General features: G+C 34.4%; 1 protein-coding gene across 1 annotated transcript in view; it reads right to left on the bottom strand.

The window, feature by feature from the left end:
* CRLF2 (cytokine receptor like factor 2) overlaps window positions 1–15,206 on the bottom strand; it is a 46,237-nt gene extending 31,031 nt beyond the window's left edge. Inside the window, exon 1 of the mRNA XM_074213675.1 lies at window positions 15,100–15,206. Within this exon, the coding sequence (XP_074069776.1) occupies window positions 15,100–15,175 (76 nt within the window). The 5' untranslated portion in view covers window positions 15,176–15,206. The remainder of the gene's footprint in view (window positions 1–15,099) is intronic.
* Window positions 15,207–16,080: the final 874 nt, after the last annotated feature.

Genomic DNA, 16,080 nt, shown 5'->3' with positions numbered 1-16,080 from the left:
GGAATCAGAGGACAAAGTAGTTATTGAAAGACTACATCGATCCCCTCCAGAAAAAGATACTAAAATGAAAACACCAAGGAATGTTGTGGCCAAATTCCAAAACTATCAGATAAAAGAGAAAATCTTACAAGCAGCCAGAAAGAAACAATTTAAATATCAAGGAGCCACAGTAAGGATCACACAGGACCTGGGTGCATCAACATTAAGGGATCGAAGGGGCTGGAATGAGATATTTTGAAGAGCAAGGGAGCTTGGAATGCAGCCAAGAATCTACTTTCCTGCAAAGCTGAGCCTTCTCTTCCAGGGAAAAAGATGGACATTTAACAAAATGGAAGAATTCCAAAAATGCCTGATGAAAAGACCAGAGCTAAATAGAAAATTCAGACATGAAACAGGAGGTTCAAGAGACACATGAAAAGGTAAAAAATAAGGGGGGGGAGTAAAAGGGAAAAAACTGCTATCCAGTAAGTTGAAACTGGCTATATCCCAGAAAAAGATTCTCATAAATCTTGAGAATTGTAACTCTAACAGAGAGAATATACCCAGCCAGAAATGATGGACATTCATGATCTATCCATGAGACTGCTATCTAAAGAGATGTAACTGAATTTAACCACATTTGGGAGAAAAACTCTAATAACTCCCAAGAATTTTAACTCTACTCAATAGAATATACTTAAGTAGAAGTGACAGATACACAGAATTTTCTATGACTCAGGTTGAATGATTTAAAAAAAACACTACCTCCTTAAAAAGGGGGACAGGAAAGAGACAGGAGGAAGGAGGGGATTAAGTGGGGTAAATCTCATTACACTAAGAGGTACAGAATACCTATGGTAATAGAGGGGAAGAAGGGAACAGATGAGAAACACCTGAATGTTCTTCTCATCAGACTTGGCTTAAAGTCAACCTACACATATTCAGTTAACTTATAAAACATCTAACCTTTCAAGTATTAAAAGGGCAAAAGGGGAAGGGGGAATGGAGAAAGGGAAATGGAGTGGGGGGAAAAGGGGAAATAACAAAAGGAAGGGAAGGGAAAAGGGAAAAAGGGAAAGGGGAAAGAAAGGGGAGGGGTGATATAGGAGGGCAAACACACTTAAGGGGGTGGTATTCAGAAAATAAATACTGGGGAATATGGATAAGGGGGAAGGGGGAAAATACAAAGAGAGGGAAGATAGCACAGAGGACAATAAAGAATTAGTAATCATAACTTTGAATGTGAATGGGATGAACTCTCCCTTAAAACATAAGCAAATAGCAGAGTGTATTAAAAACCAGAATCCTACAATATGCTGCTTATAAGAAATGCATTTTAAGCAGAGAGATACATATATAGTAAAGGTAAAAGGTTGGAGCAAAATATATTTTGCTTCAGCTGAAGCAGAAAAAGAAGGGATAGCAATCCTTCTCTCAGACAAAGCAGCAGCAAAAATAGATAGCATTAAAAGAAATAAGGAAGGAAACTTTATCCTCCTAAAAGGTACCATAGACAATAAAGTTATTTCAATACTGAATATATATATATATATATATATATATATATATATATATATATATGCACCCAGTGGGCTAGCATCCAAATTATTAGAGGAGAAGCTGAAAGAACTACAGGAAGACATAGACAAAAAAACTCTACTAGTGGGAGACCTCAACCTCCCACTCTCAGATCTAGATAAATCAAATCATAAAATAAACAAGAAAGAAGTTAAGGAGGTAAATAGATTGTTAGAAAAATTAGATATGGTAGACTTATGGAGGAAACTGAATGAGGATAGAAAGGAGTATACCCTTTTCTCTGCAGTACATGTAATTTATACAAAAACTGATCATGTACTAGGACATAAAAAACTAATGATCAACTGCAGAAAGGCAGAAATAGTGAATACATCCTTCTCAGATCAAAATGCAATAAAAGTCATATGCAATACTGGGCCAAGGAGATATAGACCCAGAACAAATTGGAAACTGAATAATGTCATTTTAAAAAATAAGTGGACCAAAAAACAAATTATAGAAAGAATTAACCATTTTATCTCGATAATGATAATAATGAAACAACATACCAAAGCCTATGGGATTCATTCAAAGCAACTCTCAAGGGATATATTATTTAAATGCTTACATGAATAAATCGGAGAAAGTGGAAATCAATGAATGAAGCATGCAACTAAAAAAATTAGAGAAGAACAAATCAAAAATACCCAATTAAATACCAAATTAGAAATTCTTAAAATTAGAGAAATTAATAAAGTAGAAAGCAAAAAGATTATTGAATAAATAAATAAAACCAAAAGTTGGTATTATGAAAAAACTAATAAAATTGATAACCCTCTGGTCAATTTGATTAAAAAAAGAAAGAAGAAAACAAAATTGCAGTATCATAAATGAAAAAGGGGAACTCACCACCAATGAGGAGGAAATTAAAGTAATAATTTGAAATTATTTTGCCCAATTCTATGACAATAAATTTGATAATCTAAGTGAAATGGATGAATATTTACAAAAATATAGGTTGCCCAGGTTAAATGAAGAGGAGATTAAATACCTAAACAACCCTATCTCAGAAAAAGAAATTCAACAAGCCATCATTGAACTCCCTAAGAAAAAATCTCCAGGGCCTGATGGATTCACAAGTGAATTCTACCAAACATTTAAGGAACAATTGGTTCCAATTCTATATAAACTCTTTGGAAAAAATAGGGAAAGATGGAACTCTGCCTAACTCTTTCTATGAAACCAATATGGTACTGTTACCTAAACCAAGAAGAGTTAAAACAGAAAAAGAAAATTATAGACCTATCTACCTGATGAATATAGATGCAAAAATCTTGAATAACATCTTAGCAAAATGATTACAACAAGTTGTCACTAGGATAATACAATATGATCAAGCAGGATTTATTCCAGGAATGCAGAGTTGGTTCAATATTAGGAAAACTGTTAGTATACTCAATTATCAACAAACCTATCAGAAATTATATGATCATATCAATAGATGCTGGAAAAGCTTTTGACAAAATATAGCATTCATTCCTACTAAAAACACTAGAGAGTGTAGGAATAAATGGACTGCTCCTTAGAATAATTAGCAGTATCTATCTGAAACCATCAACAAGCATTATATTCAATGGGGAGAGGCTAGAGGCATTCCAAATAAGATCAGGGTGAAACAAGGGTGCCCATTATCACCACTACTATTCAATGTTAGCTTCAGCAATTAGAGAAGAAAAAGAAATCGAAGGAATTAGAATTGGGAAGGAAGAGACAAAACTCTCACTCTTTGCCGATGACATGATGGTCTACCTAGAGAATTCCAAGAAATCATGCAAAAGACTACTGGAAACAATTAGCAATTTTAGCAAAGTTGCAGGCTATAAAATAAACCCTCATAAATCCTCAACTTTTATATATATATATGTATATATACATATATATGTAGCAAGATACAGCAGGAAGAGCTAGAAATAGAAATCCCATTCAAAGTAACCTCAGACAATATAAAATATTTAGGAGTTTATTTGCCAAGACATACTCAGAATCTTTTTGAAAACAATTATAAAACACTTCTCACACAAAATAAATAAGATTTAAATAACTGGGCAAATATCAACTGCTCATGGATAGGTAGAGCTAATATAATAAAAATGACAATTCTACCAAAACTAAACTATCTGTTTAGTACCCTACCAATCAAAATTCCAAAAAATTACTTTAATGAGTTAGAAAAAATTGTAAGTAAATTCATATGGAGAACTAAAAAGTCAAGAATTTCCAGGAGCTTAATGAAAAAAAGTGCAAAAGAAGGGGGCTTAGCTCTACCTGATCTAAAATTATATTATAAAACATCAGTCATCAAAACTGTTTGGTATTGGCTAAGAAATAGAGTGGTAGACCAGTGGAATAGACTAGGTATAAAAGCAGGAGATGATTAAAGTAAGCTGCTGTTTGAAAACCCAAAGAGTCTGGCTATTGGGATAAAAACTCCCTCTTTGATAAAAACTGCTGGGATAATTGGAAGTTAGTATGGAAGAAACTTAAATTAGACCAACACCTCACACCCTTTACCAAGATAAAATCCAAATGGTTACAGGACTTAGACATTAAAAACAATACTATTAGCAAATTAGAAGATCAAGAACTAGTTTACCTGTCAGATCTATGGAGAGGGGAGCAGTTTATAACTAAGGAAGAGTTGGAGAACATCACTAAAAACCAATTAGATGATTTCATTATATTAAATTAAAAAGCCTTTGCACAGATAAAACCAATGTAACCAAGATCAAAAGAAATGTAGTAAATTGGGAAACAATCTTTACAACTAATGATTCTGACAAAGTACTCATTTCTAAAATATACAGAGAACTGAGTCATATTTTTAAAACAAAAAGGCATTCCCCAACTGACAAATGGTCAAAGGATATACAAAGGCAATTTACAGATGAGGAGACCAAAGCAATCCATAGTCATATGAAAAATTGCTCTAAATCATTAATTATTAGAGAAATGCAAATTAAACATCTCTGAGGTACTACCTCACACCTCTCAGATTGGCCAATATGACCAGAAAGGAAAATGATCATTGTTGGAAGGGTTGTGGGAAATCTGGGACACTATTACACTGTTGGTGGAGCTGTGAACTCATCCAACCTTTCTGGAGAGCTATTTGGAACTATGCTCAAAGGGCAACAAAAATGTGCATACCCTTTTTCCCAGTAATACCACTACTGGGTCTATATCCTGAGGAGATAATGAAAAAGGGTAAAAGCATCACTTGTACAAAAATATTTATAGCAGCCCTGTTTGTTGTGGCAAAGAATTGGAAATCAAGTAAATGTCCTTCAATTGGGGAATGGCTTAGCAAACTGTGGTATATATATATGTCATGGAATACTATTGTTCTATTAGAAACCAGGAGGGATGGGATTTCAGGGAAGCCAGGAAGGATTTGCATGAACTGATGCTGAGTGAGATGAGCAGAACCAGAAAAACACTGTACACCCTAACAGCAACATGGGGGTGATGTTCAACCTTGAAGGACTGGCTCATTCCATCAGTGCAACAATCAGGAACAATTTTGGGTTGTCTGCAAAGGAGAATACCATCTGTATCCAGATAAGGAGCTGTTGAGTTTGAGCAAAGTTCAAGGACTATTCCTTTAATTTAGGGGAAAAAAAACAGATATCTTATTGTCTGATCTTGTTACCTCTTAGACTTCTTGTCTCTTCTTTAAGGATATGGTTTCTCTCTCATCACACTCAATTTGGATCAAGGTACAACATGGAAACAAAGTAAAGACTAACAGATTGCTTTCCATGGAGGGGGGGTGTTGAGGGAGGGAAGTAAGATTGGGGGGAAAATTGTAAAACTCAAATAACATCTTTAATAAAAATAAATTTAAAAAAAATAAAATAAATAGGGAAGATATTATTGGTCATGAGCAACAGAGACTTTAAACTTTTTTCTGTGAAACTTGTACCAATATAAAGAAAAAATATTTAAAAATATAAACTGGCTCCCAGGAATAAACAGCAATGCTATTTGGGAGAGAGACAGGGAGGATACTTTCTGAAAACAATATTTTCACGGCCAAGAGTTAGAAACTGTATCCTAGGGCTTCTGATTTTTTGATGAGTTCCTTAGAGGATAAATTTTGAACTTTGGAGAATTTGAACAGTCAGTCATTTGTGAAATTTTCTAATACCCACACCAATTATTTCATTAACATATATACATGTGTATATATGTATGTATGAAGAGATATATATATGTATGCATGTATGGCTAGACAGAGAGAGAGAGAGAGAGAGAGAGAGAGAGAGAGAGAGAGAGAACGAGAGCATAGACAAAGAATGGGCATCTAGTTGTCACAGTAGATAGATAGTGTTCTGGGCCTGGAGTCAGGAAGGCATCTTTCTGAGTTCAAATCTGGCCTCACATTCTTACTAGCTATATGACCCTGAGCAAATCACTTAACCCTGTTTGTCTCAGTTTCCTCATCTATGTAACGAACTGGAGAAGGAAATGGAAAACTGCTCCAATATCTCTGCCAAGAAAATTCCAAATGAAGTCAGGGAGAGTCAGACACAACTGAGAAATGACTTAACAAACACAAAGAGTCCTACGTGGTCCATTTTTTTATGTAAAAAAAGTAATGTAAAAAATTTTGACCTAAAAAGGTTTAAAGAATCCCATGACAATTGTGTGTCTACAATATACTAAGTAATAATTGGAACCATACTTGATTTGGAAATCTCTACCTTAGGGATACATTAAAACGGATTTTGGAGTTTTTCTTCTGCTTTTTGACCAAACAAACAAAAAGAAACCAGGATCTAGGTTAAGAAAGTTAGGAGCTTATAAACCTTGGCAAGAGCCTAAAACATTATTCACTGTCTAAGGCATTTCGGATCCCATTTGCCTCCATTTAATTCTTAATCTCTAGTAAATGGCTTCTCTTTCTAGGCACCATGGAAACCAGAGACTCTAAGAGGATATGGTTGCAGGACAGGATATTAATATCTAAGGCATCTCTGACTCTGGCTAATTCAGTGGAATGTAAAACTCTGGATATTTTTTTTTAATTGTTTGATACTGCACTCTCTAAAGATCTTTTTCTCAGAATATGCACACTTCAGGAAATGATTTTTTTAAATGATCCCTATAGTATTTTGGAGATAGATAAATTTGTACATTGTAGAACCAAGACATGTGATAGACATGATTTGAATACTGGAAATTTTCCTTCAAAATTAGGAGGGTTCCCTTAAGAGACATCTATTAAACACTACAATAGACTTTTGATCATTATAGAACTCAATAACCAAACACTATAGGGTATTTTAAATCAAAGTCATACCATTACCTCAGAAACTTTGTGGGCCAAATGCCAAACCACAGAGCTACATATAACATATTTCTTTAGCAAAAAAAATGATTATCAAAAAAATTCTTATGTCACATTTACAACTATTTGGCAACATTTGAAATTTTTCCACAGTTACCAACAATAACTTCTAACTAGGGACTGCTGTAATCACCAAAAATCACATCCAAATCATGAAAATCTCTTATGTCTGAATAAATTTAAACTGAATGTGTTACAATGATAATAGTCAAGGCTGCTCCTGGAAAAGGGATGAAAAATATGCTTCCCTCTTTTCATTGAAGTGATGGGGAACTACAGATCAGTAATGTTGAATACTGTGGCAGAAAATGGTGCTATATAAATTGGTTCTCCTGAACTGCCTTTTGTAGTCTTTTTATTTTTACAAGGGAAGACTCACTTGATTAGGGTAGGGAAAGACCCTTAGTACAAAATGATTGTAAAGTAAACACTAAGAGGTATAAATAAAATTTTATTTTTTAAGAAAACTCATGAATAGAAAAATGACTGGGATGGGGGAAGAGGGAAGGAATAGGAATCTTTTACTTACATACAGAAAGACAAGCAGGTTGTGACCTAGAACCTATGATGCTGAACAGGGATACATTGTAAAATTCCAATAAGTGTAAGAGATTATTTCTATCTCTCCAGACATGTAGGTTTTGTGCAAGTCTCATTGTGCAAGCTATGGGAATTAGAGTCCAGGGGTTGAGGAAAGAATGTTCATGGAATGTTTTAGGGAGAATGAACAGACCCATATTTTTGGAAAGGATGATGAGTTTAGAGAAAGAACAGTGTCTTTCAGATACATAAGAAAGACATTTAGCAGCAGTGTTGGTTAAAAAGCTCTTAGTAGATAGTTGTTGGTCAGCATTCTAACTTTATTCTCTGTGTCGTCATAGAATCATAGCTTTAGAGCTTAGAAATACTTCAAAAAGCATCTACACCAATGCCCTCCTTTTACAAATCAAGAAACTTAGACTTAGGATGATTAAGTGGCTGGTCCAAGGTCACTTGGGTCCTATACTGCAGAGGCAGAAAGTGAACCCAGGAATTCTTGATTACAGAATCAGCACTTTTCCTACTATGCCATGCATTTACTGCATCAATAGAGTAGGATTCCTAACTCAGCAAAAAATTCAATAATGTCATCCTGCATGCTTGAAAGATAATTTGGGATTCCTTTGAGATAGTACTACTTCAGAGATGTAGAATCTTCTGTTGTGTTATTAGTGGCAGACATAGGAGCAAAGTATTGATAGACTACTTCTTTACTACTAGCTCACAATATATGAGCAATCCTACAGACTGTGTGAGAGTAAATCCTTTGGATTAGCCTAGTTCAAGTAATAATAACTAGCATGTTATATCACATTAAAATTTGCAAAACTTTTATCTTCACATTCACCTTTGGAGGCATTATTATTATTATTATTATTATTAGTAGTAGTAGTAGTAGTAGTAGTAGTAGTAGTAGTAGTAGTAGTAGTATTGTTATTATTATTTTACAGATGAGGAAACTGAGACAAAGTTTAAGTGATTTGCCCAAGGTCACCCAGCTAATAAATTTCTAAAACCAGGTTTTCTGACTCTAAGTCCAGGATTCTATCCAATGTGCCGCCTACTGAGACACAATGGTGTCATAGACATCAATATTTTCACTCTCGGACATCATTGACATTGCAGAACATGTCCCATAGCTAACCCATTTTTAAAATTGTGTAAAATAATAACCCTAGAAATCAAAGGTTATTCATGAACCTGATTATGAAGGCCTGGACCTTCTTTTCCTCTTTTTCTGACATATAGAATAAAATATATGTGTGTGTGTGTGTGTGTGTGTGTGTGTGTGTGTATTTATGGCAGCAGGGAGTAGTTGGAAGAAACCTTTAAGTGACATTCAGAAGATTGAAGTTTGTATTCTAACTGCTTAGAATAATATAATTCTACTAACACAAACTCCTTCTAGATTCAATTTCATCATCTATAAAGTAAGTTAAGGGGGTAGGAGTGGAAAAGGTAGAATAGATAGAGCCCCCTACCACTTTAAAGTCAATAAGCACTAAAAGCAAGGGAGATAGATAGATAGATAGATAGATAGATAGATAGATAGATAGATGGATGGATGGATGGATGGATGGATGGATGGATGGATGGATGGATGGATGGATGGATGGATGGATTCAGTGAAACAAATTTAACCCTCTACTTTAGATGTTGAATTTTTTTCCCCAGGGCAGCTAGGTGATGCAGATCTGAAGTCAGGAAGGTTTATCTTCATAAGTTCAACTCTGGCCTCAGAGTACTTACTAGAAGTATGACCCAAAGCAAGTCATTTAACTCTTTTTGTCTCAGTTTCTTCTTCTGTAAAACTATCTGGAGAAGGAAATGGTAAACCACTCCGGTATCTCTACCAAGATAACTCCAAAGGGGATCTCAAAGAATCAGACGGTTGAAACAGCTGAACAACATTTGATGTTGACTATGTAATTCTAACTACTGTTGTTTTCACTAGGGTAGCATGTGAAGGTCCTTTTCCTACAATATTTATGCCTGAAGTTTCCTATTCTTTGAAAAATGTTGTAGAAGCGATGGGAAAACCATCCCACTGGGTGTGCAGCTATTCAAGTTGTCCAACCATTCTGGAAAACAATTTGTAACTATTCTTTAAAAAGTTACTGAAATGATAAGACCAAAAGGCCAGCTTCTGAGATAAAAACTCTCTCTACAATTAAAAAAACTGTTGGGAAAATTGGAAGTTATTATGACAGAAACTTGGATTAGACCAACACCTCACAGCCTATACCAAGATGAGATCAAAATGGATACAGAATTTAGACATAAAAGACAATATTATAAGCAAACTAGGAGATCAAGTAATAGTTTACCTGTCAGATCTATGGAAAGGGAAGCAGTTTATGACCAAGGAAGAGATGGAGAACATCTTTAAAAACAAACTAGATAATTTTGATTACATTAAATTAAAAAGCTTTTGCTCAGACAAAAACCACTGTAACCAAGATCAAAAGAAATGTAGTAAATTGGGAATCAATCAGAACTAGTAGTTCTGATAAAGGACTCATTTCTAGAATATATAGAGAACTGAGTCAAATTTATTAAAAAAAAAAGTCATTCCCCAATTGATAAATGGTCAAAGGATATGCAGAGACAATTTACAGATGAAGAAATCAAAGCGATCCATAGTCACATGAAAAATTTCTCCAAATCATTACTGATGAGAGTAATGCAAATTAAAGAATCTCTGAGGTACCACCTCATACCTCTCAGACTGGCCAATATGACCAGAAAGGACAGTGATCAATATTGGAAAGGATGTAGAATATCTGGGACACTAATGCATTGTTGGTGGAGCTGCAAACTCATCCAACCTTTCTGGAGAGCAATTTGGAATTGCACCCAAAGGGCAATAAAAATGTGCATACCCTTTGATCCAACAATACCACTACTGGGTCTATACCCTGAAGAGATGATGAAAATGGGTAAAAACATCACTTATACAAAAATATTCAGCTCTGTTTGTGGTGGCAAAGAATTGGAAATTGAGTGAATGTCCATTAATTGGGCAATGGCTGAACAAATTGTAGTATATGTATGTTATGGAACACAATTGTTCTATTAGAAACCAGGAGGGATGGGAATTCAGGGAAGCCTGGAAGGATTTGCATGAACTAATGCTGAGCGAGATGAGCAGAACCAGATATATACACTCTAACAGTAACATGGGGTGATGATCAATCTTAATGGACTTGCTCATTTCATCAGTGCAATAATTAGGGACAATTTTAGTGTATCTGAAATGAAGAAAGAATTGTGAAGTTTAAACAAAGACCAAAGACTATTATCTTTAATTTGCTTTTTAAAAAGGTATCTTATTATGTAATTTTGCTATCTCATATATTTTTCCTTAAGTATATGATTTCTCTCTCAACACATTCAATTTTGATCAATGTATAGCATGGAAATAATGTAAAGACTATCAGACTGCCTTCTGTGGGGGATGGGGGGACACAACTAAAAGGACTGAACAACAATAGTAAATTGAAAGAACCAATAGAACAATTAATACAAGGACAACATTGTAGAGGAAAATAACCTAGAAAGACTTTAGAACTCTGATAAATGCTATGGTAACACATAGGTCCAGAAGTCTGGAGACAAAACATTCCACTCATCTTCTACCAGCAAGATAATGCACTTAAAATACAGAATGAGATATATTTTGGGGCATGGCTAATATAGAAATTTTTTTTGTTGTACTACAACCATCTGTTATGAAGGTTTCTTTCTCATTTTCCTAATTCCTTAATTGAAGGGATTGATAAGTGCTTATAAGAACTAATTTGTAATATTTTTAAAATTTTAATTATAAATTCTATGCCTCCTTCCCTGAGACAGTAAGCAAAATAATTTTTTAAACAAAAAATATTCATGTTTTCTGTTATAAAGCTGACCCTAGATCTAATTCCTCTGTGATCTCTAACATAAAGTTAAGTCTTATCCTCTGGATTTGGATTTGAATTTGAATGGGTCCTGAGAATAGAAAAAAGCTCAATTTATTAGATAGGGATTAGATAGGCAAGTTGACCTGGTCCATCTCTTGTCCCATACTGGCTATGTGACACTGGACAAGTCACTTAATCCCTCAGTACTTTAAGCATCTAAGACTAAGCTGCAGAATGGGGTAGATCTACATTTGTAGAGGAAATTTCCTCCAACAAAAGGATCCTCTATACCAGGGAAAATCACAGGTCAATTCCATATCCCTCCCGGCAAGAAATCAATAAAATAGAACAGGATGTATCAATCCTTATCTCCATCTGATGACATGATAAAGAATTAAAAACATACTATTTGAGGTTAATGTTATCTTAAAACAGGAAGAGAAAAACAGCATTTAAAAAAACTTCAGTTTATTTTCCTCAAGAATGGAACTTTTCAAGATATTAGATAATGGAACATTATCTTTATCTTAAGTAGTAGAATGATTAAGTAAAATTCTCTGGAACAACGTTTGTCAATCAGAAAAAAAACAACCCACTTACTTAATATTTCAGTTCCCTAATTATGTCATAATCAACCACAAATGTCACTATCAGCCCAGATATCTTATACACAGGTTTTATGTCAAAATGAAATAAAATAAAATAAATTTGAACTTCTGAAGTTAAGATGTGGATTTAAAAATTAAATATGAGTGAATAAAATAATGTGAATTAAATAAACCCTCAAAGAAAGTGAACTTTGAGTAATTGTTAAAAACAAAACAAAAAACTATGTTGTCACAAGAGAAAAAAATCATAGAAAATAACTCCCCCAAAAGGAGGAGAACTAAGGAGTCATAATGGTCCGTACATTTTCATATGCAATCATTGTATCAGATAATTTTTCATAACTAAAACTGAAAAGGTTGATGTTTCATTACAAAAATCAGCTGTTCTACCCTGAACTCTAAGGAGTTCCAAAAGAAATAATCAACCCAGGCTGCGGGAGTTTAAGATTTGGAATATCTAATTCTCTTTTAGAATCATAGTTTCATAGCTTGAAAACAGGGGAAAGATTTTAGAAATTATCTAATCCAACCTCTCCATTTTACAGATGAGGACAGCTAAATGAGTTTCTTATGATCACATGGTGAGAAAATAGTAGAGCTGGGATTCGAACTAGATTTCTGACTCAAGGTTCAAATTTGGGGGGGTTCCCCCCTGCTGAACCCCATTGTTGTACCCTGAATCAATAGGAATAGGATATTTTGAGCACAAAGTTCTATCCAGGCTCTGAAGCATCAATGAATTCATCCCTGGAATCATTTGTCTCCATCAAAAATCAACAACCTATAAAATGAGAGTATCATTATCTTTTGAGGAAGAACAATGGACTAGAAATTAGTAGAAGTCCTGGCTCCACTATTGATCCATTCATTATATGATTTTGTACATATCTTCTTTTTGCTCTAGATATCAATTTCCCCATTTATAAAATGGGGATAATCCAAACTACTCTACCCTACCCTACTAATACAATGAATTAAATACTAGGAAGGAAATATGAAGACTAGATCTGTTCATTTTTTGACATAGAAAATTCCTGCATGAGAAAAATATGTAGCTGGAAGGGATCATAGAGACCATCTATCTAACCTCTTCATTATACAAGTGCAGAAACTAAGGCCAATGGAGATTAAGTGACTTGCTCAAGGTCACTCAGATGGTAAACCTCAAAGGTAGGATTTGAACTCAAGACCCCAGAGCCAGTGATTTTTTTTTTTCCCTCTGCATCATGGTAGAAAGCAAACTCCACATTCTAAAAGAAAAATATCCCATTATTTTCTTTTTTTGTTTGTTTTTTTATAAGGCAATGGGGTTAAGTGACTTGCCCAGGGTCACACAGCTAAATAATTATTAAACAACTGAGGTCAAATTTGAACTCAGATCCTCCTGATTCCAGGGCCAGTGCTCTATCCACTGCACTGCTTAACTGTCACATCCTTTTTTTTTAAAGAGGTAAAAGAAAGGAATGGGGCAGCGAGGGTAGCACAGTTGATAGCATGCCAGGACTGGAATCAAGAAGATTAGAGTTCAAATTCCTCCTCAGACACATAGCTAGTGATGCTAGACAAGTCACTTAACACTATTTGCCTCAATTTTCTCAGTAAAATGAGCTAGAAAAGGAAATGATAAACCACTCCAGAAAATCTCAAATGGGATCACACTAAATTGGTCATGACTTAAAAAGGACTGAAAAACAACAAGAAAAAGTAGTATATGCTACATGATGTCAAGAAACTGGAATATAAATTCTCTCCTTCATACTAATGTATTTAACTGGATTAGGCATCTATTTTTTTAAGTCCCTTTTCAAATCAAATCTCAAGTTGGTTGATGTTAAGGAGAAAAGGCTAGATTTTCAAAGAAAAGACTTGAATCTATTTCCATGTATACCAACAACTCTAGTTACAACTTAATTCATCATTCCCCTACCTTGTGATACGGGTAGGGAATTAAATTAATTGGAGCATGTGTAGACAGATTAGCTCAGATTACAAATAGAGCAGTAAATCACGGGGACTTGGGCTGGAACTCAATTGCAATGTTGCATTATCATCATTTCCTGTGTAGAAACCCAGTAACAATACCTTATTAGTGTTCCAGAACACTCTGTAAGGCAATCCAATTCGCAACCACTAAACCATGAGTAAAGTGATGTCATTAAGGACCTTTACAAATTCATGTGGATAAGAGGTTGGCACAAAATTAGAAAGTAAGGGACTGTGTCAAAGTTGAAGCATTGGGAGAATTCAGAGTGTTAAGGGACCATAAAGAATGATACCTGCTTTCATCTGCATAGCGTGGTAATCCACTGCCAGTATATTGAGCTGGAATATAAAATATTAGCTGTCTGACTTGAAATCTGCTATATGTTTTTCAGTTATGCTGGAACTTTTCCCATCTGGCATCTCCTTTTTGTCCTTTGAACAGAGTTAATAATATGATATAGCCTGGCAACAATTTTCTGAAGTCTCCACAGAAACCAGGTTGGAAGGACAGCAGGATAAGAATTCTAATCATTCCCAGAAGGTGTTCCTGTATACACAGTCCCTCTTACTTTCAGCAAGGCTTAGAACTAAGTTTTATGTCATAGTTTCTCAGTGGTCAACCTTTTCTTTGTATCATCATGGTGTCTTGTTACAGTTCTCCTATCTTTTTTTTTAATTCCACTGTAAGATGACCTTACTATAGGAAAATAAAGATGATTTTTTTAAAATCAACTGGATAGGAGCATTTGAGTGATAGTAGATAGAGCACCAACCCTGAAGTCAGGAATTCAAATCCAGCCTCAGACATTAGATATTAGCTGACTGTGTGACCCTGAGCAAGTCACTTAACTCCAATTCCCTTACAAAATATAAAATAAAATAAGCTGAATATCCTTGAAGATAAGAAAAAAGAGCCAAAGAGTGACAGATTCTTAACTTGGCTTCTGTGCTATCAAAAAAAAAAAAAAACAACTTCAAATAACAAGCAACCATTTAATACAATTTCCACATTGCTGAATTCATCTGTAAGGATACACAACCTCAGACAGGTTTCTAATAAGTTTCAAGGATAAAATAAATAAGGGACTGTTACACCTTAAAGAAAAATAAGGGGAAAATCACATCCCATGAATATTTAAACCCCAAAGGTTTGACTTACTTTTCTCAGGTTCTCTAGAAGTTGTCATGTCTCCCAGTAGAATGACTGCTATACAAGTCCAAAGAACTCTCTCCATCCTAAGAGACGCAGTGATTATGAGCAATAGTATCAAGAGAACCCAAATAGTAACTGGATTATTACTAATGCTGACATCAAGACTTCACCACCTTTTAAAGACGCTAAAGAGATACAAGGGAAATGACTACAGGAAATAAATATCTATTTAGCCTTATTTATAAAGTATTAGGTGCTTGGGGGTGGAGAGACAGATCTACATCTATCCTGATAAGGTTTCTCACTTCATTATTTAAGAAGTTGTTTTCTAACAACATTGTCACTGAGAATAGAAAACACACACTAGATCCCTCAAAAATTCCCCTACAGTTTCATATTTATATTAAGAACAAGGAACAACATAAAAGTTCAACGTTTGGTGAAGAACTAAGTAAACTGTGATACAATTACGATAATAGAAGAATATAATTCTATTAAACAATGATAAATAGGAAAAACAAAGAAATGTGCAAAACCTAAAAAGTACTCTAAAGAACAGAAAGTATGACTACAATGTAATATATATATATATATATATATATATATATAATAAGTATAAAAACACTTTCTATATAAAAGAAAAATATATAAAATATATAAGCATATAGATTTATAATATACAAAAAGAAACATGAATATGTCTGAATAATTAAAAATTAGGACATGAAATATGGCTTGTATTCCTATCATACATAAAACAAGTTAATTTTTCATTTTAAGTACAAAAGGTATATTGTACTCATTTTGTCAGTTAAAATTGTATTTGAGGGGCGGCTAGGTGGCGTAGTGGATAAAACATCAGCCTCGGAGTCAGGAGTACCTGGGTTCAAATCCGGTCTCAGCCACTTAATAATTAACTAGTTGTGTGGCCTTGGGCAAGTCACTTAATTCCATTTGCCTTGCAAAAAAAAACTAAAAAAAAACCCA

The sequence above is a fragment of the Macrotis lagotis genome, chromosome 1 (assembly GCF_037893015.1).
Source record: "Macrotis lagotis isolate mMagLag1 chromosome 1, bilby.v1.9.chrom.fasta, whole genome shotgun sequence".
NCBI lineage: Eukaryota > Metazoa > Chordata > Mammalia > Peramelemorphia > Peramelidae > Macrotis > Macrotis lagotis.
Note: the sequence above shows the minus strand (reverse complement) of the source record. Positions and strands in the feature narration are given on the sequence as shown.